Raw genomic sequence first — 26,704 nt, 5'->3', positions numbered from 1 at the left:
TAGCGCAAACCAATAGACACCTAACGTACAGTTTAGAGAAGAGAAATATATTTACACTTTAACCAATTATCTCACACGTGCGCAGTTGCGTAGGGAACATGAGCAAATTATGATCGTTTCTGGACAAGCTTAGGGCGGGATAAACGCTTCAATGGCCCAATCCGCTTTTTAGAAATCTTATTAGGGCGTGGCTTTGCCTCTGAAGAAAGTTAGGTTTTACCAGTAAACCGAGCTGAAGAGGATTGAATTCCAGGTTGACAGGAGGATCCCTGCAGTCAATTGGAAGGTAGTTTTGGTATATAATGTGACATAATATGATGTTTGCAAATGTGCGCGAGCTGTTTATAACTAAACAACATGTAATACGCCACACGCCTGCAAATGCGTGGCAAATATACGCTGTAAATGGTGTCTAATTCAGCAAATTGCGAAACACAAGCATGCTGGTTAACACATTGAATGTGTCTCAAAAACCCATTGAGCTACCTACCTAGACAGCATATCTGGGCGTCGTAGGCGTGCTTGAAGCGATCAGTACGCTGCCCAAAATGTTGTTGAACGTTTTAAATGGTGTCTGAACGTTTCAAACGCGCTTATGGTAACGTTACCCATACAACAGTGTCTATGTAGGCATGTTTTGAGACACTTGGGCCATGGACAGACAGATAGATAGATGAATGGAAATAAATATGAATGGATTAATATATGTGTTGAGGTTTTAATTCATTCATTTGATCATTGGTCTACCCAGTATTTAAAATGAAGTGCACTAGTGTTATCATCTACTGGTGGGTTTGAATGGATGCATTGGGCCAGGCCAGTTATTTTAAGGCATCAAGCTGTTAAGATCATTATCTAATATTCTGATCTTGTATTCTGAATATTGATCAGTTGAGTCTGTTTTATGTTGCATGTCTTTGCTGTCATCCAGTATAATTGCAGTGCTTCTCTTGTTTTCAGCCCTAAGTAGCTTATTTTAAGTGTTTCAATCCAATTTGCTCTTCAGTAATACAATTGGGCCTGTCATTATTTTGTAAATTGTAGGCTTTGGCTGATTTGATGGAAATATCCAAGATTTAAGCTTAGACGTCTTCCGGATTCAGCACTGAGAAATTTGACAGTTCAACTGGCCATGCATATTGTGTATTTTGCATAATGGCAGTTTATGCATGTATGATTGCAATCACAAACACAAAGTGCACCAGCGGAGCTTTCAAAATGTACGGTTTACCATAGAAATGTTCTTGCCGTAGTCTTTTTGTGCGTTGCCCAAATTTGTACAGGTAAAGCAGCCAGACCATTTTTGAAAAATGGGAACAGCTTCCATAGGACTCGTTTATTGAATTTAACTACATACAAGCATGTTGTATTTGACGAGTTTCATGTAGGCCACATGCTCCTTGTTTACAAAGAAGTACCTGATTTAGTGCCCTTTGGCTCGCTTTAGCCATCCGTTTAATCCCTCACAGAGACATTAATCTTTCTTGGCAGTGATTTCAGATTCAGAGATTATTTGGATGTGAAACATTCACATGTTTCTACCATTTAGATATAAATATACTGTACCTAGTCCACTGCACCTAAATATTTATATGAAGTGTAGAGTCCAGTACTTCTCTGACTATTGGCTCATTTACTGAACAGCCTTCTAGGCTGCATAAAGGAGAATGAAGCCTGGTCACATTTTAGTTATTCTTACTTAAATTTAACTTTAATTATATTGCATTTTTCACAGCCATCCTCTCTCCCAGACCAGCAAGATGGGCAAAAAGAGCCGAGTGAAGACCCAGAAATCTGGGACCGGGGCCACAGCTGTTGTTTCTCCAAAAGAGATGATGAATTTAATTTCTGAACTACTGCAGAGTGAGTATAAAACATTCTTCATGGCTGCATTCCTGCTCTGAAATACTGTTGCAATGAATTTCTCCCATGCATGTAAACAAAAGGCTTTTATGTTCCATAATCGCATTACATGATTGTTATAATATTTGTTGTGGTGTTAAAGGATGCAACTGGATCCTGAAAATTAAACCTCTTCGGTGTGAATGATTTCTTAATGTATAAATAAATCTATTTATTTAATCATCTGAAGCTTTTATCCAAATGGAGCCTCTGAGGTTGTGCTCAAGGGTATGGTGGTACTTCATGAAGTCATTTGGTTATCAGTCCAGATTTGTTAAACCATGCATCAACCATCTCTCCAAAATAGCATGTCATTTTGGGAAGGACATGCATTTGTTTATATCAAAGATAATTTGTGGTCTGTGCTCTTGTGCAAGGACTTTTACCATGCCGGTTGATACCGTAACGTTTTACAAAAACAGCCAGAAGAGAACATGAATCACCCAGAATTTGGATTCTCTAAGAACTCTACTTTAAGGGATAGTTCACACAAAAATGAAAATTCTGTCATCTTTTACTCACCTTCAAGTTGTTTCAAACCTGTTTACATTTCTTTCTTCTTTTGAACACACAAAAAAAGATATTTTGAAGAATGTTAGTAACCAAACAACAGTTGATGAGCCCCATTGACTTCCATCGATTCTTTTTTTTTTTGTCCTACTATGGAAGTCAACTGTTTTATTACCAACATTCCTTAAAATATCACCTTTTGGGCTCAGCAGAAGAACGAAACTCATACAGGTTTGGAACAACTTGAGGGTGAGTAAATGATAACAGATTTTTCATTTTTGGGTAAACTATCTCTTTAATATAGAGCACTAAAGCTATTTCCCCACAGTCCCCCGTTGGATTTTGTTGATCAAAGAAATAGTGAGTGAAAAATATAAATTAGTGGAAACGTTTTCTTTTCTTTCCCCCATTCAGAGTGTAGCAGCGCTGCTCCCTCTCCTGGGAAAGAGTGGGAGGAATATGTTCAGATCCGGGCTCTGGTGGAGAAGATCCGTAAGAAACAGAAAGGTACATTTGTTGCTTCACGTGAATATGATTTAGCAGTTCTCAAGCTTTTATGTAAGGTGGTTTGCCCTTTGATTTGCCATTGGCCATTAAGTATTTAATTGTCCTAGTTGCAAGAATAAAGAGGACGGGGGGGGAAACAGATGGTGTGGAACTTTAATATTTTACCCAGAAATGGCACATTTACTTGCTCTCATTATTATTTTTTTCTCTCTGGATGAGCCCAAAATGAGAGATTTTGCAAAATATTCTTTTCCACACAATGAAAGTGAATGTGGATGGATGCTGTCGACCTTCAAAACTGGCATACTATAGTTTTTGCACTATTTCAACTCTTTTCAAGCCAAATTATAGCTCTGTGTGAGTAACAGGCCAAACATGTTAGTTATATATATATATATATATATATATATATATACACTATATTGGCAAAAGTTTTGGGATGCCTGCCTTTACATGCACATGACCTTTAATGGCTTAAACTCATCCCATTCTTAATCCGTAGGGTTTAATATGGAGTTGGCCCACCCTTTGCAGCTATAACAGCTTCAACTCTTCTGGGAAGGCTCTCCAGCAGGTTTAGGAGTGTGTTTATGGGAATTTTTGACCATTCTTCTGACTTCACAAATGTGCTTCTAGGCACTGATGTTGGATGAGAAGGCCTGGCTTGCAGTCTCCAATCTAATTCATCCCAAAGGTGTTCTATCGGGTTGAGGTCAGGACTCTGTGCAGGCCAGTCAAGTTCCTCCACGCTCATCCATGTCTTTATGGACCTTGCTTTGTGCACTGGTCATGTTGGAACAGGAAGGGGCCATCCCCAAACTGTTCCCACAAAGTTGGGAGATTGCAATTTTCCATAATATCTTGGAATGCTGAAGCATTGAGAGTTCTTTTCACTGGAACTAATGGGCCAAGCCCAACCCCTGAAAAACAACCCCACCACATAACTCCCCCCTTCCACCAAACTTTACACTTAGCACAATGCAGTCAGGCAAGTACCGTTCTCCTGGCAACGCCAAACCCAGATTCCATTGGATTGCCAGAAGTGTGATTCGTCACTCCAGAGAACACGTCTCCACTGCTCTAGAGTCCAGTGGTGGCGTGCTTTACACCACTGCATCCGACGCTTTGCATTGCACTTGGTGATGTAAGTCTTGGATGCAGCTGCTCGCCCATGGAAACCCATTCCATGAAGCTCTCTATGCACTGCTCTTGAGCTAATCTGAAGGCCTCACAAAGTTTGGTGGTCTGTAGCTATTGACTCAGAAAGGTAGAAAGTTGGCAACTTCTGTGCACTGTGCGCCTCCGCATGCACTGACCCCGCTCTGTGATTTTTACGTGGCCTACCACTTTGTGGCTGAGCTGCTGTTGTTCCCAATTGCTTCCACTTTGTTATAATACCACTAACAGTTGACCGTGGAATATTTAGTAACTATGTTTGACTGCATTGTCCCTGTCCCTGGAAATTTCACAAATGGACTTATTGCACAGGTGGCAACCTATCACGGTACCACGCTTGAATTCACTGAGCTCCTGAGAGCGACCCATTCTTTCACAAATGTTTGTAGAAGTGTCTGCATGCGTAGGTTCTTGATTTTATACACCTGTGGCCGTGGAAGTGATTGGAACAACTGAATTCAATGATTAGGAGGGGTGTCCCAATACTGTTGGCAATAAGTGTGATATATAGCATACAATAGTGCCATATATCAATATCAAAATATATATATATATAATATATATACTATAAAAATGTTTTGGAATGACACAAAGGCGATTAAATATTGACAGAATCTTGATTAATTTTTTTTTTTTTGTAAACTATTCCTTTAGCAGCGACATGAGTGCAATAAATCTTATTAGCATAAAGATGACTTGTTATACATTTCTTTATTGATAGAATGACTTTGATAACATAATGCACATACAGTATGCAGGAAGTTCATGTAGCAAACACAGAAATGGCTTCACTTATGCACTGATGCAAAGACTTGAGAATGAGCCTATCACATTACTTAATCAAATACTCAGTGGGAGTCTCAGTGATGTGCATTTAGAACACATAAATATCAATTTGAATAAACGTTAGACAGCACATTGCGCAGTAGTAGGATACACAAGAGTAATAGGTAGCACCGTTTAGCTTCACTTGTGTTGTGTTACAGAAACCTAATACAGTAGAGTGCCATAGAATAATGGAATTCATTACAGAGAGAACTTCTCACGCTGCTGTTATATATATATATATATATATATATATATATATAGCTAAATCGGCTTGTGATGAGATTGTATTATTTCCTCAGGGATGTCGGTATCGTTTGAGGGAATCAGGGAAGACTTTTTCTCCGAGCTGATGGCCTGGGCCACAGAATGTGGGGCTTCTTGTGATGGTTTTGAGATCTCCAACTTTTCAGATGAAGGATATGGTCTGAAGGCCACCAAAGATATCAAGGTTGGTGTCTTTGTCACAGGCTATTTGATGATGAGATGGATGAGTTGAGACTAATCAGTTTTATCAGGGTTTTTTTTTTTCATGTTGGACAATTTTTTAAACTTTCTTTTTTATTAATTGTTTTTACAAGTTGGTCTGAAAGGCCCTTTTGTCTTTAAATAATATCTATTTTAGCCAAAATAAGCTAGAATATAAACTAGGCTTCATGCTGATAGTTTTATTGCCATCACAAAACCACTTGAAATTATCAACATTAAATCCATTGTAAATCATATGTGCGATGTGCTGACTTTTTCTGCCACCTACAGAGTGTTTTGTCATATATTCTGTTGAAGGCTGAAACACGTAACCCAACTTGTATATTGGCAGTAGATAAAGTAGATGATAACTATTTGTGTTCCTTTTTGATGGCTATTGACCAAGTTTTAATTACAGGCCTTTATGTAGTGATTATAGCTGTTTTTGTTGTTTTTCACTCCCCCATTATCCTTATTAGAGCTTTAGGAGGGAATGTTTTTCATGCTGATTGATTTATAGAGGTTATTGATTGGACATATTTTACTTTCAGACTTAATTGGGGTTAATGTTCGGGTGGTTTTAAATGGCTGTTACAGTGTTCAGGTTCTTTAGCTAATTGTTATTTACAAAATGTAGTAATGGAATTTGAATGTCTCAGGAAAGGACTATACCCTGTAATCAAAAGTTTTTATTGAACTGTACATTGATGTTTTTATTGAAATGAAGATGTGCTTTTGAATGCATGTTTTTAACCATGAAATTCAGTTGTTCGTGGGCTTTCTGTCCATTTCAGGCTGAGGAGCTGTTCCTGTGGATCCCCAGAAAAATGCTGATGACTGTGGAATCAGCCAAGAACTCTGTCCTTGGTGAGTTCGCATTGTGTAGCAATGTCAGTCTTTGACCTCAAACTCAACATTGAAATGTGCAAATGTTTCTCTCTTCGCATAGAATATGCAGACCACGTTTATATAAATATTACTTTAATGTTCCAGGATAAATACAGCTTTTAGCTCCATCGATAGCACCTGAGACATGCTGTTGATTACCCCAAAAAATTAATTGGAAAATGAATTAATAAACATGCAAGTGTGTGGGGCAAATGTAAAATAAAATATCATATAATTTTTTTTTTTTTACTATGATGTTTTTATTTTATTTTATATTGTTATTTATTTTTCTTTTATAATAGTAATAACTTATTGTTGTCATATTTAAAATTTTAATTCTACAGTGTAGATAAAACATTTTTTAGAAACAGTGCTGTTTTAGTATTATTTATACTGTTATATTATTAGCTTTTATTTTTATATTTTTATTTAATACTTTTTAAAATTTCAGTTTTATTTTTAGTGGGTTTTTTTAAAACTTTTTTTAAATATTTTTTTTAATAAGTTTTAGTAAAGCTGTTATAAGTTTTTCCATGTAATAAAATTTATAATATGTTGTTTTATTTCAGCTTTATTTCTATAGCTGAATATTTAAAAAAAAAAAATATATGTTTTTATTAACAATAACAACACTAGTTGTTTTTAAAGTAACTATCTGCGCTGTTACTTTTTCAAAATCTAACTGTACTGTGGTTTACATGACCCGATATAAACTCTTTTAACTTTCAAACAAACCAAGCTTTCTGCTCAATTAAATACATGTCCACATCAAAACCTAGCATGAAAACAGCATGAATTTAAGTGAGAAGTATTAGTTTTGTATTCATATCTGGAAATCATTTGCAGACTCCTAATTTAACCTTTTTTCACAGGGCCACTGTACAGTCAGGACCGGATACTCCAGGCCATGGGCAATGTGACTCTGGCTCTACACCTGCTGTGTGAACGGGCCAATCCCAGCTCTCCCTGGCTGCCCTACATCAAGACCCTGCCTGCTGACTACGACACACCTCTGTACTTTGAAGAGGAGGAAGTGCGCCACCTGCTGGCCACACAAGCCATACAGGATGTGCTCAGTCAATATAAAAACACAGCGCGGCAGTACGCCTATTTCTACAAAGTCATCCACGTAAGTCACACAGATTCCCTCAATAGTCTAGGTGCATGCATATATATTCATTATTTTCACTTATTTATTTGGCTTGATTTTTAATTAATAGAAGGACAAAAGGAAGTGAAAATCAACCTCAATCTTAACTGTATGAATGATTTCACCACCAAAAAACTTGAATAATTAAAAAAAAAAGTTATTATTAAACCCTTTTGTTGAAGGCCAAATGTAATGTGGTGTAATCAAGTGTTTTATATATCAATTGGTTATTGCATACTGTTTACATATATTTACTTTTTCAGAGAAAAATAACTTCAGCTGTTAATCCAGCTCTAACTTAAGCTCCTACTCTCACATTCTAGCAATGGATGTCCCTGAATTTATCACAAGTATACAAAAGTACAAACTTTCTTCAGTAAACTCATAGAGTTGTACTCATAAGATGGCAGTTTTGATGAGTGCGGTGACTGATAGCCCTATCTGTGTCTCATACATGGACTGCAAGCCGTTTGAGTGCAGGGTTTTTTTAAGCAATCAGAGCGACAAGTTATTCAGACTCTCTAGCCACATGAATAGCTGTCCTTTACACTGCTGTCTGCTGAGGTGAGGAAATCCAGTTTTAAAAGGATCCCTGCCGTTGAAGGCACATTGGAGATGGGTAAAAGGAGCTTTATAATGCCCTCTTGCACCCAATTTCAGGGCCCCTGATAAGCTGCCATTGACATGGCTCAGAGACGGTGTTGCAGTGGCAATCTTTGACCAGCAGGGGGAGATGTTTATTCTTCAAAGTAGTGTTCAAAGCAAAACATAAGTGGGCTTGAATTAGTTTGTATGTTTGAAGTTTTAGTGCTAGAAAAGAATATGCTAATGATCAATATGATATGATACTTTTCAATAAGGAATTAAAAATGTAAGAAATAGAAATGTACTTTTAGACTATAAAATCTACTTGTCCCTTCAGATGCAACAATTTTTGATTTATTGATATCTCATTGTTTCCACCATTCATTCTAAACAAAAATAAGTTTTACTTTTGCAAGTCCAGTCAAATATATATGCTTAATGTTCGATTGTAGCCTCACCTGGTAAGTTCTAGAACGTATTTTCTTTCCACTTTTTTCACAAAAAGTGCATGATATTACTATAAAATGTAATTCCAGTTTTATGATGCAAATCTTGAATATGCAGATTTATGATTATTAAATGACACATTGAGATGGCAGTTCATTTCAACGGGACCGTGATCTGTCCAATAAATTGTATCCCGATTCTTGGACCTCCTCTTGGCTATTAAGGAAGCAATAATATGCTCTTCCCAGTTCAGTTCTACATCTTTGCTGGTACATTTTGTTTCTTTCATTAGATGACTGTCAATTAGGGAAAAGAAACTAATATTTCACATTACTGTCAAGATAAGGTATCAAATATTCATGCAGATAGTTAATGTATTTGTCATTTTGTCTGCAAATCTGTTGACATTTTTCTTTATTAAATGTTTTCTAGTTTATAAAAGGGGGTGGGAGTGTAATTAGGAGCGGTATTATTGTTTCTCGTGCTCTGTTAATAACTTTAATCAAGAGTATTTATGCTGTTTTCTATACAGCGACTGGGACAAATAACAGGAAATACAATAAACTGAAATGTATGCATCTGCTACTTTAAGCCGTCGGCGTCAGTCATCAGAAAGTTAATCAACTTGTATATGTAGTGAGCGATTTCAATTTGAATCTGTAGTCCATTAGGTGGCAGAAGTGAGTTAAGCTTCCAAGGGTACTGGTTTAAATGAAACGTTTCTTCCTCCGAAATGAACTTGGTAAAGTTTGTATTGCTAAAATAAAGCTGCAGGACCTGCCGACCTCTTGGCGTAATGAATTACAGACCGATCACGCCGAGTAAACCTTTTAATGAACGGAAAGATTCATTCTCTGTGCGTTCAAGCAGGAGTTCAGAGTGAAATGAACATAACTCTTTTTGCTCATATAAAGCTCTGTTTTTTTTTTCCAAAGAGGTTCAGTTGAGGGGGAGGGTTGTCTTGCCGGCCCTTCGGTGAGTGTCCTGTCCGCTCCTCTCCTCTTGGCTCTTCAGGTTGGGAGCCAGTGTCACTGTAATGACTACTGTCAATGTCAGCCTCTCTTCTGAGGCGGCCGCAGATGACCGGGCTGGAAAATTAGCTTGTCGCATTGGCTTTGAATTGAATTGACCTGAATGTACCTTCCACACATGACTGACAACCCCAGCCCCCCTTTCTTCTACTTCCTCCCACCGCCTGCTTTATCTGGTCCCTGCCCCCCCCTCCCGGCTTCTCCTCGGGAAGAACTGAGAAAGCAAGGCCCTTCACCTGCTGGAATTGAGGAGCTTTTTATACATATTTGCCTGTGTGAAGAGGGATAGGCTGTTGTCAACGCCGAGCGCCCTCTGAGGAGTATCCAAGCGCCTCCCGTGTCCGCGGGGGACCAATGATAACCGTGTCTTCCTCGTTGGGGCTGGATGCGTGCGTGTGTGGGGGAGGTGAACCTCATAAGGTGACCCCGGTATGCAGCGAATGCAAAGTAACCTTGGTGTGCTGCATCTGCCGTTGTTGATGAGAAATGAACAGGGTCCCAGTGGTATGCTCTCATCCCACCCCCTCTCCCTGAACCTGAGAAGATATCTGTCTGACCTTCCTGATGCAGCTCGGAAAATGAGGGAGAGTTTGCGGCGTCGAACGACGATATAGGCCTGCGTTTGTTTCATCATTTTCAGCAATGTGCATTAAGTCGAGCATTGAAACGGTCGGCGTAACTGAAGTAAGAAGTAAAAATCAATCCCGTTTGAACCTCAGCATGCACACTGATGGCAAGCTCTCTAATACCGGCCAGGGCGGCGGATGGGGTGCTTGGGGATCTCAGCTCCAGAAAGACCTCCTGGAGGCCACCGGCCAATTAGCCGCGTTTCCCGCCGTCCTCGTTAAGGAGAGCAGGCACTCGTGGTGGGAGCTTTTGTTTTCTAATTGATTTACAGGGCCGTTTCCCCCCTCGTCTCTCTCTGAGCCGCGGTGCCATTGTGGCACATGATGAATTACCTCTCTCTGGTGATGCTAATGCATCACTAGATGAACCTGCAGCGGTGCAGCTGCCCTTTATCTCCGAAAACTACACCTCATCAAACGTGCCGTCTAAAACTACCTCCGTTTCGTCTCAAACTACTTCTGTACATGAGCACATTTTTCCAGACTAAAGGCCTTATCCTAACCCACAGCACTCCGAGGATCCGGGCGGACCTCTTTGTGGCCTTTCTGCAGCCAGGTTCGCCCTCCCCCCCTGAGGTTTATCACTCTGTTCAACTAATTATTGCCTTAATTGAATCTATTACGGTACTTGGGCACTCGAGTATTTGGCTCTCAGAGGACTGAAAATATCATTAACTGTGCTTTAACCCTTTTCAGGTGGCCTGTAATGGTTACCGATGCTCAAATGTGTTTTTTTTTCTACTTTGTTTAGCTAGCTTCAGCACATCTTCCTGCAAGAAGTCTGCGGTGAACCGCTTGACTCTCTAGAGATTTGCCCTATTACTTCGGTCAACCTGTAATACGCTTTTTTTTTTCTTTTCTTTTTTCCCATCCATACATGAACCACTTCCCTTCATCTGCAATGTGAGGCTCAAACCCAAGACACAGAATTCTGACTTACCGGCTTTACCCGGCGCTTATCTTTTAATGGTTGTCCGTCAGCATACGTGAGCGATGATTCCAAGTCAGCCTGTTTCTTAGAATTGGGGTTGAAATGGAAGGAAGTGGTCAGGCTTTTCTTTTTTTATTATGTTATGCTTTATGAAATCACAGCTGACCTGTAGACCTTCATCCACCTGAGCGTGTTACACCTTTGCCTGGTTACTCCCAGCAGCCGAAGTACATGTTCTCACGCTCTGCTGTAGGGCTACAACAATTTCAAAACTGGACTCTACTCTGCCGACACACTGAGTTACAGGCAAAGATGTGATGTGACCACACTGTATCACCGTCTTCCCTAAGTGTGTGTGGGTTCCAGAGCAGCAAGGGGGAATACAGAGCTCAATTAGTGTCAGCGAAATTGATTAATGGGGAGAGACGTGGAAGGTAAAAGTTAGCCACTACTTCTGAGCACTTGCATTTAATGCTTATATTCCTCGGTTTGCGAGCCTAATGGTGCAGCTTGGTTCACAGGAGTTTGCGCCTTCTTTCCAGTAAGCACACGTATGTCTCTGAGACCTCTGTGGTGGAGTACACTACCTGGAAACCTTCACATTGTATTTAAAAGGGATCCTTTACCAAAAAAATAAATAAATTGTCATCATTTACTCACCTTGTTATCATTCCAAACTCATATAACTTTCTTCAATGGAACACTAAAGGAGTGTTCACACTGCTCTTTTCCATACAACAAAAGCATATAGCATGCATTTAAAAGCACCATAAAATAAGTCTTTTAACCCTCTGGTGCTCTTCGGTTATTTCTGACCGGAAAATTTTCTGTTTTGAAATGTTAAAAATCACAGCTTCATCGGAATGATATGAAACTTGGTGACTTTTCTTGCATTAAGTATGTAAACGCACAAAAAGATTGGGGTTATGATTCGAGCATGCTAATTGGTCGTTAAAAAAAAAGTAGCGTTCATTGTCTTCGGTCATAAATGACCGACCATTGGAAATTAATGGGAAATCAGCAAAAACACAAAAATTCACAGAATATTTGCTTGTACAATCTACAAATGCTAGTACAATGCTGAAAAAAAGCACAGCAGTAAAGGGGTGACACTCTAAAACATCAAGAGTGTGATATTGACACATCCACTCACACACGCACACTTATACACACACTTATACACACACTCACACACACACACACACACCTATGAAAAACTGAACCTATGAACCATATTTGGAATTTTTAAAAATCACAGCTTCATCAGAATGATATGAAACTTGGTGACTTTTCTAGCATTAGGTATGTAAACACAAAAAAAATTGAGGGCATGATTCGAGCATGCTATGTGGTTGTAAAAAAAATACTCCCACTTGTGCTCTTCGGTCAAAAATGACACTATAGGAAATGAATGGGAAATCTTCAAAAACACAAATTCACAGAAAAAAATATATTTCTAACAAACAAACAAAAATATCTAAAACTTTATAATAAATAGTCTTTGAGATTTTTTAAATATATATTCAAATCCATAAAAAAAAATCATTAAATGTGTTCAAAACAGAACTAGGGAATTCTCAAGCCTCTCCATAGACCTCTAGTTATTACACCAATGGTTGCATGATTTCTCAAATAATTCCAAAAGAGGGCGCTAACCTGCCTTCAAAAAAAAATATTTTGAAGGCCTAGTCTCTGTTTTAACCTGAAATACTGCAATAATAAAAAATTTAAAAAAAGAATACAAAGAAAAATGTTTGTATATTTTTCAATGGCAAAAATAGACCATACTTATTGCATAAATATTAAATACCATCAAATCATCTCAAAATACAAAATTAAAAAGAAACAATATTACTGAAGAAAAAAATTGCATTGTTTTTTTTTTAATGGAATTTTTAGGTGTCCGGTCACTTATGACCGGGAAGACAACCAATGCAACCCCTAAACGAAGAGCACCAGAGGGTTAAAAATGCATTTTGCACAGTAAAGCTTGAACAGTCTCAATCGCTTACAGTAGGGATTGTTTACAGCAAATTTTTGTTTTGGTCAGTGAGCCGAACCCCTTTGTCTAATGCTGCATTCATGTGCTATTGGAAATGTCCTACTTCCCACTTCTGAAGTCGTGATTACGAGCTTGTCACATTCAAATGCTTTGTTGATGGAAAAAACAGGAGCCATGGAGGACACTAGGTTTATTCTTGCAATTGGGAAAATCTTATTAAAGCCAAAATTATACTAAGCATACCATATTTATTGACAACCATATAAACATTCACCACGCTATCTATAGTCAGCTAGTTGACCATTCTGGAATTTCAGTCAAATACAGGCTATTTTTGCTATAATACGCTTCAAATGATTATCATATATGTAAATATGTACTAGTATGTAGCGGTTGTGGAAAAAACGAATAAAGATCCAGTCACAGCAGCAATCATTCTTCCCTCCGCCATATTTCAAGTTTGTGGCATGCCCAACTCAGGAACTTGGGTATCAAAATTATCCCTGAACTTCCTAGTGGTAAATACGACTTGAAGGCGTTCACGTCCAATTTTTAACTAGGAAACCCGTATTTACAACAATTCCAATAGCACGTAAAGGCAGCATTAATCTTATAAATATTTAAAATTAATATATCAATTTATCACATTGACATGTTCCCATTTTTTTGTTAACATGGTTACATGACATGCAGGTAAACAAATACTGTAAACTTTTACATTTTTTAGTAATTGTTGTATTTTGATTTGAATAGGACTTTATGTTGTAATCTATTAGCTTATCAACTCCTTAATAGGTTTGGGAATCGAAAATCTATTCCAATTCTGGAATCTGATATATAAGGTCAGGAATCGGAAACTTGTTATAAATTAAATTCCTTTTCATCGATTCCTTTTGTGTGCATTTTAATATGACTTTAAACCATTAAAGCTCAAGACTCTCACGCTGTTTTCTGTGCTGTGCACACACCCAAAATGTGCGCACAGAAAGCCGCCTCTCATACTGTATAGTGCGCTTTACTGAATTGAGATCTCTTCCACGTCTTTTTGCACTTGAACGAAAAAATAAATAAATAACATTTGTAAATATCCTCGTAAACACAGTCGGTTATGTCTTAAGTGAATGTAAACAGTTGACAAAGAAAGCGCATGAGTAACAGTATTTTGGATCCATGCAGCTCTTAAAGTGACAGCAGCATAATATTTCTGCTGCTGTCTCTATAATAACTTTAAACAAACAAAAAAAGACAAAGAGAATTTATTTCAATCATTTTGTTCAGTTGTCTTTTTTTCTAATTTGTTTATTTTTTTTAATTACTGAGTGTTTACTAATAAATGTTTGACATTTATAGTAGTTAAACCAGTTTTTGCCACGGTTTTTGCTGTTGGTTTTTGTTCCTTTATTCAGCTGCAATGAAAGGTTTTGAAAGAATAAATGTGAATATGCAAGTTTTTTTTTTTTTTTTTTTTTTTCATACACCTTATTGGAATAGATAAGAATCGGAATCGATCTGCAGAATCTAAATCATTAAAATTCAAACAATACCCAACTCTACTCATGAACCCCCAGGGGTTTTCGATCCCCAGGTTTGAAAAAATTACATCTTACAGATGAAAACCCTCATGTCAAAGAGACATCTTTATTATTAAGGAGGTTATTTTGTATTCATATCTGTAAGTGATTTATATCTAAAGAAAATGTGAACGTGGCAGATTTCTAATATGTTGTTTTGGTTCCTGTGTCTGTTGGGCAATTTTATCACTCGTTCTGTGTGATGGACTGATCACCTGAGTCGTGATTATGATATTCGAGCGTGAGCTTTTTTGATGTATTATGTTATATACATATCAGCACCATTACGGTTTGCACGGTACCTCATTGTGGAGTACAGTGCTTCATTTCACAGGACAAGCACCACACACACAGCCATGAGAGCACCTGTGGGGGAAAAGAAGAATATCCTTCACTCTCAGCTTCATACCTACATCTATTTTTATGGCTCATTTTGCATGTTCAGGAGGGTGCTACGGGCCGGCTGAATTAGACCCTGGCATTCTTTGCTCCCTACTTTTTTCCCCCCCTTCTACGGGATTGTAGCTTTTTTTTCCCCCCTCTCCATGACACCCGCTGCAAATGAGCCCTTGGAGGGAGCGAGTCTGTGGCTTTAAATGTAGATTTCTGTGGCACCAGTGACTCTCTGTCACACAAATTGATGAAGCAGATTTATGACGGCTGCTGGGCACAACAAATTAAGTTGACAGTGATGTATGGGGGGCTAATGCCACCATGATCCTTGCATAGCACCACTGGACGCTCTTTGCCTGGCTACACTCTTGTTAGGATCTGTTAGGCAGCCACATAATGAAATTCCACTGACTGATTTGTGTGGTTTTTCTTTTTTCTTCCCCTCTCTCTCTTTTCTTTCCTCCTTTTTCCTCTTTACCTCTATATCTCCTTCTCTGGTCCTTTATGCTCTTTTCTCCTTTTTCCTTCCCTCCACTCTGTGTTCTTCATCTTCAATTCCCAGACTCATCCAAACGCCAGCAAACTGCCCTTGAAGGATGCTTTTACCTTTGACGACTACAGGTTGGTTGAAATGCCCTACCATGTTTAAAAAAGTAGAACTTCTCTTCCCTGCTGAGGTTCAAAAAAAGAAAAGAGCAGGAAGACAAGCCGTAGGTTGGTTGTAGGGCTACGCGATGGCCTTTAAAAATGAGGCGTTTGTTCTCATTGTTCTTTCATTAGAACCAAATTATCTGTGAAGGAATAATTTATCATTGGTCCCCTTTCATCTTCAGATTGTTGAATATGATGCAAGTCTGTGCTCCCGTTGGGTAATGTGTGAAGAGAATGAAATAGCGTCTTGTCACAGCTAATGTTGTCTTCGGTGGACTTTAAGTTCCTTTTAATAAATTATGTCCAGATTATTTAGACTAGATAAGTAAGACGCTCTTCTGGACAAATTCAGATTTAAGGTCATTATATTGCCTGATGCGCAGGCTATTGAAGCAGCTGTATTCTGTACTTTTTTATCAGAAGTGCACTCGTAATGTAAGAAGATTTTCTTTCAGTTGTAATTTAGTTTTACATGACCATTTCCCACCCTCTCTCCTGCCTTAAGAATTAAAAAGGTCATTTTTACTCTTGCACATTTAGGAATTTTGTATGCAGTTGACCCCTGTTTTGATTAGTACATTTTTGCATGTGAAGTGTGCATCAGCGCTGCCAATTAAGAATACTAAAGGCCTTGGTGTGTAAACATGGATGGGAATGCAATACAATTGACTCCATTTACTTTGTTCATACACATTACTAGACAATAATTTCACAGAAAACAAACAATTATTTCTAGTCGCAGAATCTTTCAAAAGATTTCAAAAGAACAAGAAAAATCTGGGTTTCCATTATATTTCCCTTTTAATGTCTAGCAATTTTAGTAGTGTTTTAAATCTGTAATAAAGTGATGCCATTTTGTATATCAGGTGGGCAGTGTCTTCTGTAATGACTCGTCAAAACCAGATTCCTACAGCAGACGGAAGTCGGGTCACACTGGCCCTCATCCCTCTCTGGGACATGTGCAACCACACCAACGGCCTGGTGAGTCTGCAAAACCAATACAGAACTCCCTGTTAAATCATTTATGGGTAGCAGAAGGTTTTTGCAACCAATTTATTTATATATTATATTGTATTAATTATATCTATCTATCTATCAATCTATCATCCTTCTCCATGACATGGATGTTTATAGTGCTTTCACTTGTATTGCAATCTTGAAGTACAGGGGGAAAAAACATTTACTTTTAAGAAATGCGGGAGCAAAGTCTAATGCGATTTTTCGGTAGATTATGCCTTCATCCCAAGGGATCTTTTATATTTATTTGGATAATTTGTCTTTGATTGTGCTCAGCAGCTCTTGCCACAGAGCAATATATCGCCTCTGTTCATTTGACTCTGTAATGCACTTATATCCTAAAACGAAGTTTTGTTTCAAATTATCATGTGCATTGAAAATCACGGTCATTAAAATGTGTAATGAAATGCTTTTTTTTGGTAATCCCCTGGTTAAGGTTTAATAAAAACATATTGTTTTTATTGTATGTTTGGTAGCAGTGTTTTTCGTACAATTTACTTACAAATAGCTTATTTGATTTAGTTGATTTCTAGATTTTGAGAGATTTAATAGTGAAGGATTGTATTTGTTGGGGTGTGTTATTTTAATAGGCTGGCTCTATAACCATTAGTAAGTTACATTTATTTGTTGGTTTTGCTCTGTTGTTTTTATTTAATCTTTTTCCCACCCACAGAAATATTTCATGAAATAGCCTTGCAATTTTGGTTCCTAATTGTTTTTGTATTTGACGTTTTTAAGCTTTTTATACGTTTTAACCCCGTTTTAAGTTTGGTCTTGTTTTAAAGAAGACCCTCAGCAGATTATTGCTGAAGTGAAAATGACAGTTTTGAAAAAGTTATGGAAGTTTAAATTTACTGTATATCAAATGTACTGAACTAAATATTTTTTTATTTTTATGCAAAATATATATTTTACAAAATAAAGTTTACTCTAAAATTACTATAAAATCAAAGCCAAATGTCTAACCAAGTTTTGTTCCAAATTTAGTTCCTATGGGATTTTGTTTAGACAGTGTAAATTCACATTCCATTGAATTTTGTTTTGATGCATTCTCCTATAACAAATTAATACATTTCTGTCCTAATATCACTTCTTTCACAAAATATGGAACCTTGAGACTTATCGTAACGCAATGTCCAGTTTCAGTTTTCACTGGATGAATTTTGTGTTTGTAAGCTTTCGAATGATACCTAATTTGTGATGATTACTAAAATGTGATGTGAAAAAGGCGATTAAAAAAAAAAAAGAGCGTGACTGAACGATGACAGTTAAGGGGTAGGGCGGGGGGACAAAGAGGTACAAGTTTTTGTTGACTTTTGTTACATCTGGTATTAAAATGTCTCCATTGATCTGGTAACAAATTGACTGTGAATAGATGTAAATGGGGGTCCAAAATGTTTTTATCACTCCAATTAGACTCAGGGAACAAATCTCATTTGTATGGTCAGCACTAATGGGTCTTTATTTATCACAGACAACACTCAAGAATACTTCCTTACTGTGCGTTCAGACCGCTGCACTGCTAAAAGTGACCGGAAGTCATTCAATTTCAATGTGAGCCGGCGAGCTACGTTGTGGGCGTCGGGGAAAGTTGAAGTCAGGGCAACTTTATGGTATTGAGCTATGACGCGGTTCGGCAGCAACCAAATGGAATGTAGAAGTCCTCCACTTGAGAGGATTCCAGAGAACACAGTGGAGTAAACTTTGGTTCTGACCAAACATTAGTTCAGTCTTCTCCGAAGGTAGAGTAAAGTCACACAAAACACAACAATTTGATGATCCACAGTGATGTGAATTTGATAAGAAGCGCAACATTTTCGCTCTAAAACGCTTGTTTTTCCGCGGCAATGCAATTAATTTGCTCAAAACAACACAGATTTGACCAATTGCATTGAGGCTAAACTTACACTTACCAACCTGGACAGTTATTGTAATGTAGGCTGCACACAAATGGATGTTAATGTTAATTACAGACCAAGGCTAGTAAACGTCTCTTATAAACTGCATGTTGAAATTAGATTAGCACTTAACTATGAACACAAAAGCCACACCACACAAATGGCTTATAATTGGTTTATTTCGTTAGCAAACTTGTAACTATAATTAAGTTCTCGTGGTCAATCTGCACAAATACCAATCAACATGCTTGTTTGCTTTGCGGCCCCTTTAAATAAAGTTTACAAGACCAAGCATTCGATCTACATCAGGAGCATCCACAAATCTTTCCACAGCGTTGTTGGCAGGGCAGCCAGGGCGAATTTTGATGACAAATATAGAAATATATATATTTTTTATAATAATGTGAAATTCTTTACTTGATTTAATGCATCCCTGCTGAATAAAAGTATTAATTTCTTTTTTTTTTTTTAAACAAACACACACACACACACACACACACACACACACACACACACATACAGTGGATCCGGAAAGTATTCACAGCGCTTCACTTTTTCCACATTTTGTTATGTTACAGTCTTATTCCAAAATTGATTAAATTAATTATTTTCCTCAAAATGTGAAAGAAGTTTGTTTGAAATCTTTGCAAATTTATACAAAAATAAAAAGCAGAAGAAAAATAAATCACATGTACATAAGTATTCACAGCCTTTGCTCAATACTAAATAGCACCTTTGGCACCAATTACAGCCTTAAGTCTTTTTGAGTATGATGCTACAGGCTTGGCACACCTATTTTTGGGCAGTTTTTCCCATTCTTCTTTGCAGGACCTCTCATGCTCCATCAGGTTGGATGGGGAGCGTCGGTGCACAGCCATTTTCAGATTTCTCCAGAGATGTTCAATCGGGTTCAAGTCTGGACTCTGGCTGGGCCACTTAAGGACATTCACTGAGTTGTTCCGTAGCCACTCCTTTGTTTTCTTGGCTGTGTGCTTTGGACCTCAGATTGGGGCGACGGTTCATCTTCCAACAGGACAACAATCCTGAGCGCTCTGGAGCAGGTTTTCATCAAAGATGTCTCTGTACATTGCTGCATTCATCGATCCTGACTAGTCTCCCAGTTCCTGCCGGTGAAAAACATCCCCACAGCATGATGCTGCCACTATCATGCTTCACTGTAGGGATGGTATTGGCCAGGTGATGAGCGGTGTCTGGTTTCCTCCAGACATGATGCTTGCCATTCAGGCCAAAGAGTTCAATCTTTGTTTCATCAGACCTTATAATTTAGTTTCTTATGGTCTAAGAGTCCTTCAGGTGCATTTTGGCAAACTCCAGGCAGGCTGTCAAGTGCGTTTTTACTGAGGAGTGGCTTCCGTCTGGCCACTCTACCATACAGGCCTGATTGGTGGAGTGCTGCTTGTTTGTAGAATTTTCAGGGAAATAATTAATTGAATTCATTTTGGAATAAGGCTGTAACATAACAAAATGTGGAAAAGTGAAGCGCTGTGAATACTTTCCGGATGCACTTTACATGTATGCATACAGATCTCATATAGCTGAGTCAGTGTCTTGTATGAATATACCTCACAACTATATGACGTGACTCAAATGTTAACAAGAATTTTCTGTTCTGTTCTAGATTACGACTGGCTACAATCTAGAGGATGACCGATGCGAATGCGTAGCTCTGAAAGATTACAAAGAGGGCGAACAGGTGAGTCTTGCAACATCATCACAGCAGCTCATCCGTTTACAGGTCACAATAAGGATGACCATCGGTCTTTTACTGCAGAAATATCTCGTTCAATTTAACATTGCTCGATGCGATTGACAAAAATCAGCGGGTGGGTTTCGTGCCATGCACTGTCCACCTAATGCACTGGTACATTTTCAATTTCTATTCGCACACTCTCACCTCGCGCTATTGCTCTATGCTTGTGCTTCCGTGATGCATTTATCAGCCAGCGGCCATTACGAAGGCCCGGGGGTAATATCAGAGCGGAGGCATTCAGATCCAGTCATGGGGAGAGCGGATATGCAGGGCACACAGTGACAAGCCAGGTATACACCCCCCTCCTCTCTCTCCAGAATGTGAATTATTTGATAAGATTTGCAGAGACAGCCAGTGGAAGAAGAAAGAGAGTGCGGGGGCCGGCGTGTGGGACTCGGACAAGCGTTGGGGGGAGTAGGAGGGGCCGTTTCGGGAGCGTTGCTCCGTACAGAGCCGTTTGATCCCTGATTCCTGCTGCTGATTTCGCATCGTGCCAGAACTCACTGTGGAGAGGCTGAGAACAGGATTGAACTGTGCTTCTCTCTCGCCCCCTCTCTTTCTTTTCAGCGCTATGTTTAATCTCTCTCTCTCTCTCTCTCTCTCTCTCTCTCTCTCTCTCTCTCTCTCTCTCTCTCTCTCTCTCTCTCTCTCTCTCTCTCTCTCTCTCTCTCTCTCTCTCTCTCTCTCTCTCTCTCTCTCTCTCTCTCTCTCTCTCTCTCTCTCTCTCTCTCTCTCACACACACTTTCTGCACTGCACTATCTGTAAATTTTGTGGATGTATTGTTGAGGGGAAGACGTGAACGGTGTTTTGAAAGGACTGTAGTGTGGGAAGGAAGTTTTCTGGACTAAATTGCCACTGTGTAATAATGCATCCATTCCCATAGACCTGTGCGTCCAGGTCTACTTCTGTCATTAAATAAAAGGCATTGTCAATTATGCTTTATTGTAGTAATATGTTGAATTACAAAAGCCCTTCCCTTCGTTTTCCCTCAGATCTACATATTCTATGGTACAAGATCCAATGCAGAGTTTGTGATCCACAATGGTTTCTTCTTCGAGGACAACGCACACGACCGTGTGAAAATTAAGCTGGGTGTGAGCAAGAGCGAGCGTTTGTATGCCATGAAGGCAGAAGTTCTGGCACGTGCAGGGATTCCTGCGTGAGTATCCTGTACAGAAATGACATCCAGTCCACATGATCTATGTAGAGTCAGATCTTTGACTAGCTTTTCTTTTTTTATCATTACTTCAGTGTTTAGTCTAGTTTTAAGTCACTATAAACATTGCATTGCATTGCATGAATTATTATACATTTTTTTAATGATTTTGTAGCTGATGAATTTAGGAAATAAGTTACATTTCATAGCACTACTTCATTTATTTTCGAGCCAAAAGAGGCAATGGAAAAAGTGTCTGTCATTTATGCCTTCAAGTTTTACCATCATAAGTGAATAGGAAGTTGTTGAACACTTGAAAGTTTTAGTTTAATGAGAACTTTTTAATAATAAAAACTAAAACTAAAAAAAGTTAATTGAAAATAAATAAAATAAATTAAAAGGAAATTACTATTATTATTATTATTATTAGCTGATAGGTAGCATCAGCACTAGAGGGCAATGTACATTGCCAATTTCTCCACACATTTGAAAAGCATTTTCTTGTCTTTTCATACGCAAGGTATTCTCATGTTAACATCCGATTAAATCCTAGATGTCTCAGCTGTGAGTTGTACTGCTGCAAGAATCATCCTTCAGGTGTAACAGAATTACAGTGCTGTAAAACCTCTTCTATTGTGGCATAATACTATCAGTGAACTTTCTGTCACACAGATCAATATCCTTTAAGTCTCAAAAAAAAAAATCCACACAGGCCCATATGAAATTACCTTTTGATTCAGGTCAGAGTCAAGATGCTTCTTTTCATCCCACTGTAAGTCAGACAGGAAGAGGCCATAGATATGCTCCAGTAATTAAACGGTAAATTATAAATGATTTAGCGTGTTTTTAAAAATGCATCAAGTTCAGTGGCCTCTCATCGCTTCAGATCAATCAGTTGTCATGCGACGGGGAGCAGCGCTGCGGTCTCGTGCAGGCAGGAGGCTTCCATTAGCACCTGCCCGTTCCGCTGGAGTTAATTGGGGTTTAATTTGAGATAGGTGGGGGGGAAGTCAGATGGTGCTTTGAACCCTCTCCGGTTCTTCTCCTCCTCAGGTCCAGTATCTTTGCCCTGCATTGCAGCGAGCCGCCCATATCTGCTCAGCTCCTGGCCTTCCTGCGTGTCTTCTGCATGACTGAAGGTATGCATCTTGCATATTTTTGTGTGTGTGTGTGTCCTGATACCGTCAAGCCTGGCACTAAGGTAGACCAGTGGCCACCTGTGGTCCATAAATCAGGAAGTGAGATGCCTTATTCCATATCACATCCTTACACTGAACTAGACAGGACAACGAAGCGTAAACAAGTGCCCCTCAGGTGTTTAATTGATCAAGACAGTGTGGCAGATGTGTGGAAGGACTGATCCAGAGTCAGTGAAATATTTATCAGCATCCATGTAGTAGAAGTTTTTGTCATAAATCCCATAAAGCAAGGCCATGTCCTCTGGCAAGACCTCTTAAGTCTGAGCTGATACATTATTCAGAATTTTTATGTTAATTTTTAAACTAAGCGAAGCCCCTGTGCTAGGGGCTTCTATTTTACTGGTGTAACAGGATTCAGCGGTGTGCGCGTGCAAAGCACTCGTTCGGCAAGCCCTTTCATCTCGTTAGCAGCCGTGTAATCATACCTTACATAATCGTCGCAGATCAGACCTGCCGGCTCACTTGCGCAGCAGATTACTCCCTTAACCAGAGAGGTGTGCATTTCTGATTGCAGAGGAACTCAGGGACTACCTGGTGGGCGATCACGCCATCAACAAGATCTTCACCCTGGGCAACACTGAATTCCCTGTCAGCTGGGAGAACGAAATCAAGCTGTGGACGTTCTTGGAAACACGAGCTGCGCTGCTTCTCAAAACCTACAAGACGACCTCAGAGGTGATGGAACAGTCATACAATATCTGAACCCAAATATTATAAAGCATATTTAAAGCTCCACTCCGTAACTTTTTTTTTGGACAAAATGTCAATTTTCCAAATCATAGCCCTGTACCTGCGTGACTCGTCATAGACATAAACAGAGAGAAGTAGCTCCGGCTGCAGTGTTCTTCCACAAGACGCACGCAGTTTAGTTTATTAACCGCTAGAGTGACAAAAGTTACATAGTGCAGCTTTAAGTTGTTTAAACGTTTAAATTGCATAGGGAACAAAAGTAGAATCATTCTGATAAGCTGAGTTGCTGCTCTTATTATCGGTTACACTTCAATTAGTCCATTTTAGACATTCTATTAACTATAAGTAACTTTGCAACTTCATGTCAACTAAAGCCCTATTCGGACGGGAATGGTTTCCATGGAGGATGTTAGAGAAATTTGTTTCACAGACATGCTTTGTGATTTTTATCCTGTCCGAATCTGCCATATCTTTTCTCACACATATTCCAGGGCAAATGACCTACCGTTTTTCGACAAATTAAACAGTCCTCTGAGAAACCTAATCCTGTCCTGGGTTTATTATAAACATCCACTTCTTTAAACTCATGAAGTTCATTTAAAAGTTATATCAATAAGTAATTCAATAAAAAAACATATACATCATAAGTGATGCATGCAAGCACAGCGGATAATGGAAACAGTTTTTTGAGTATTCTTTGTATAGAACAGCCACCTTTTGTAATATTACAAATGTTTTCGTTATGCATATATGCATATAGATACACTGCCCGGCCAAAAAAAAGTTGATGGATTTAAATTGGCAAAGGCTTCAGCCGACGATTGGCAACAGTTCTTCTAACCCTAATTGATGGAGTGTGTAGCTTTTAATTTCTTAAACAACCATGTAGGAAGACACATAATGGCCATATTCCAGGATGACAATGTCAAGATTCATCAGGCTCAAAGTGTGAAAGAATGGTTGTGAGGGAGCATGAAGAATCATTTTCACACATGAATTGGCACCTCTGAGTCCACAGCTTAAATTCATGGAAAGTCTTTGGGATGTGCTGGAGGAGACTTGACGCAGTGCTTGACTCTTGCATTGTCAATACATGATCTTGACCAAAAATGAATGGTGTGATGTTATTTGCAGTATAATTATTTAGAATTATTTAAAAATGAATCATTAATTCTTGCCCAAATTTTTACACAAGGGCTTTGAATGTGGTTCATCCAATCAGAATTGAAAATTCAACTATCTGGGAAAACCGCTGAAAGATTGTGATAACTGATTTTGTAATCTAGCAGTTAATTTATTACTGATTGGTAAACTGTAATGGTCGTGCTACCCAATATCCCAATATCATCATTATTTTAAGATCTCTGTTGTTGTCTTGTTCAGGAGGATCGCTCCATGCTGGAGAAGCCCGACCTGTCCCTGCACTCCCGCATTGCTATAAAGCTACGGCTGGCGGAGAAAGAGATTCTGGAGCGCGCCGTGTCCTGCGGTCGGGCCAAGCGTCTGCACTTCCAGAAGCAGCTGGACGAAGGGGCCCCGCTGCCGCTGTACGAAGAAAGTGATATCGCCCTTTTGGAGAACGCAGACGCCAAACTCCCCATCATCCTGCGCAAACTGGAAGAAGAAGACGAGAATGTTCAGGAGGAGATGAACCTGGTTGAAATCAAGCCCGACGCAGCCTTCCTGGACTCTTCCAAATCCCCTGTTCTTAACGGCCAGTGTAAAGATCTCAATGGTACTCAAGAGGATCCTCCAGGAAGTGATGCAGTGGAGAAAGGGAGTGAGGTTGAGAAGCACGACCCCAGTACCAAACGAACTGAAGGTGAACCAAAAGATAGTTGCAAATAGTCATGACCAGAGCACGGTGGCAATCTTAGTTCCTGCTATTTATTTATCTTTGTTTAAGAGACTCACCAATAGGAACAAAAGCTTTCTAAACAAAACGGAAAAAAAAAGCAGAGGATTTCAGTTTAAATGTTTTCTTTTTGTTCGTTTTTTTAATAAATGCAGCTTAAGTATGAGCTAGCTCAAGCTACAAAAAGCCTGTTGTTTTATTTTTTGTTTCGTTTGAGTTTTTAATCAGTGCCACATTCGTTTTCTTTTGTAGTAGCTTCAATCTTGCTCGCCAGAAAGGTTCCTGGTAACAAGGTGAGAAAGTAACCAATCATATGGACTCCTGTCTAGATGAAGGCTTGCTCGGACTTCACAAAATGAAAAAAGGACAAAAAATATATATCAAAGACTTTAACATGGTAACGTTGCCAAGGATGTTTCTGTTTAGTCATCTAAAATTCGGACTTCTCTCTAACCAGCCGTTGCTGTAGATCATGCCAGAAACACGCTTGACGTTTAGTGCCGCTTGACAATCATTACTCTTTTATGTTCTGACATTGATCTGCGAAGAGATCATCACTGCTGCACGCTGGTTACTTTACTCGCATAAAAAGACTTTAGTCCCAACATGGTGAACATTATTTCCGGGTTTGAATGTTATAACCTGAACCAGAGGATAAGAGGTTGTTGGTGGCTGTATGGTTGCTCTTTGCTGTGAATGTAATTCTAAGTTTGTGTTAAAACCATTCACTCTTTAGGACGGTATATATATATTCATTTTAATTCTTCTATGCTAATGAGACAACCTTGCAGTTAATGGACATGGAGAATACGATCTCGGAGGACTAACTTCGCTCATACTGGATCTTTGGGAAATCTATTTTTACTTATTTTTAATGCAAGTATTGAGGATTTTATTTAAGTATTCACTGCAAAATTCTCTCGAATTTGTCATGCAACTATTGTGGTCATCTTTAAGCCTTAACAAATGCCATTTAGTTGCTTTCCAGATAGAGAAATACTGATCCAGGGTGAAGACCTTGCGCACTTACAGATCTGCAACTCCCACAAGGCAAAACTCTGTTCCTGTCAATTTTTAAACAACAAAACATTGGGGACTATTTATAAAAGGAATCGTTCACCCGAAAATGAAACTTCTAGCATTATTCACTTACCCAAATGTTGTTTCGAATCTGTGTATTGTTTTGTTTTTCTGGACCTTAAAGGATTAGTTCACTTTCAAATAAACTTTTACTTATAATTTACTCACCCCCTTGTCATCCAAGATATCCATGTCTTTCTGTCTTCAGTCGAAAAGAAATGAAGATTTTTGATGAAAAGATTTCAGGATATTTTTCCATATAATGGAGTCAATAGACCCCATACGGTTCAAGGTCCAAATGAGAGGTTCAGTACAGCTTCAAAAGGGCTTTAAACCACATCAAACGGTACAAGACGATCAATAAGGATCTTATC

At 38.8% G+C, this 26,704-nt stretch overlaps 1 protein-coding gene across 2 annotated transcripts; it reads left to right on the top strand.

The window, feature by feature from the left end:
• The first annotated feature begins 195 nt into the window (after positions 1–195).
• Positions 196–25,602, top strand: setd3 (SET domain containing 3, actin histidine methyltransferase). Of its 2 annotated transcripts, none has more exons than XM_079833341.1 (13): positions 196–286; positions 1,736–1,863; positions 2,827–2,919; positions 5,223–5,371; positions 6,183–6,255; positions 7,149–7,405; positions 15,575–15,633; positions 16,530–16,644; positions 20,218–20,292; positions 21,343–21,509; positions 22,560–22,645; positions 23,220–23,380; positions 24,779–25,602. In XM_079833341.1, exons 2-13 carry the CDS (start codon positions 1,761–1,763, stop codon positions 25,241–25,243), a joined length of 1,803 nt encoding a protein of 600 aa, XP_079689467.1. In that variant the 5' UTR covers positions 196–286; positions 1,736–1,760; the 3' UTR covers positions 25,244–25,602. The 2 variants fall into 2 exon arrangements, with proteins under 2 accessions (XP_079689467.1, XP_079689466.1); XM_079833340.1 differs by having other exon boundaries at positions 23,196–23,380.
• The last annotated feature ends 1,102 nt before the right edge of the window (positions 25,603–26,704 follow it).

This window comes from Gobio gobio (assembly GCF_949357685.1).
Source record: "Gobio gobio genome assembly, chromosome: 13".
NCBI lineage: Eukaryota > Metazoa > Chordata > Actinopteri > Cypriniformes > Gobionidae > Gobio > Gobio gobio.
The sequence above is the reverse complement of the archived record's forward strand: the minus strand, read 5'-3'. Positions and strand labels throughout refer to the sequence as shown.

What these genes read in the sequence shown, in the direction of transcription:
- setd3 (XM_079833340.1), top strand. Translation starts at nt 1,761, where the DNA reads ATGGGCAAAAAGAGCCGAGTGAAGACCCAGAAATCTGGGACCGGGGCC. An exon ending in GCAACCACACCAACGGCCTG is followed by an intron (nt 16,645 to 20,217) that starts GTGAGTCTGCAA and finishes GTTCTGTTCTAG; the next exon opens with ATTACGACTGGCTACAATCT. An exon ending in TGTCTTCTGCATGACTGAAG is followed by an intron (nt 22,646 to 23,195) that starts GTATGCATCTTG and finishes TCCCTTAACCAG; the next exon opens with AGAGGTGTGCATTTCTGATT.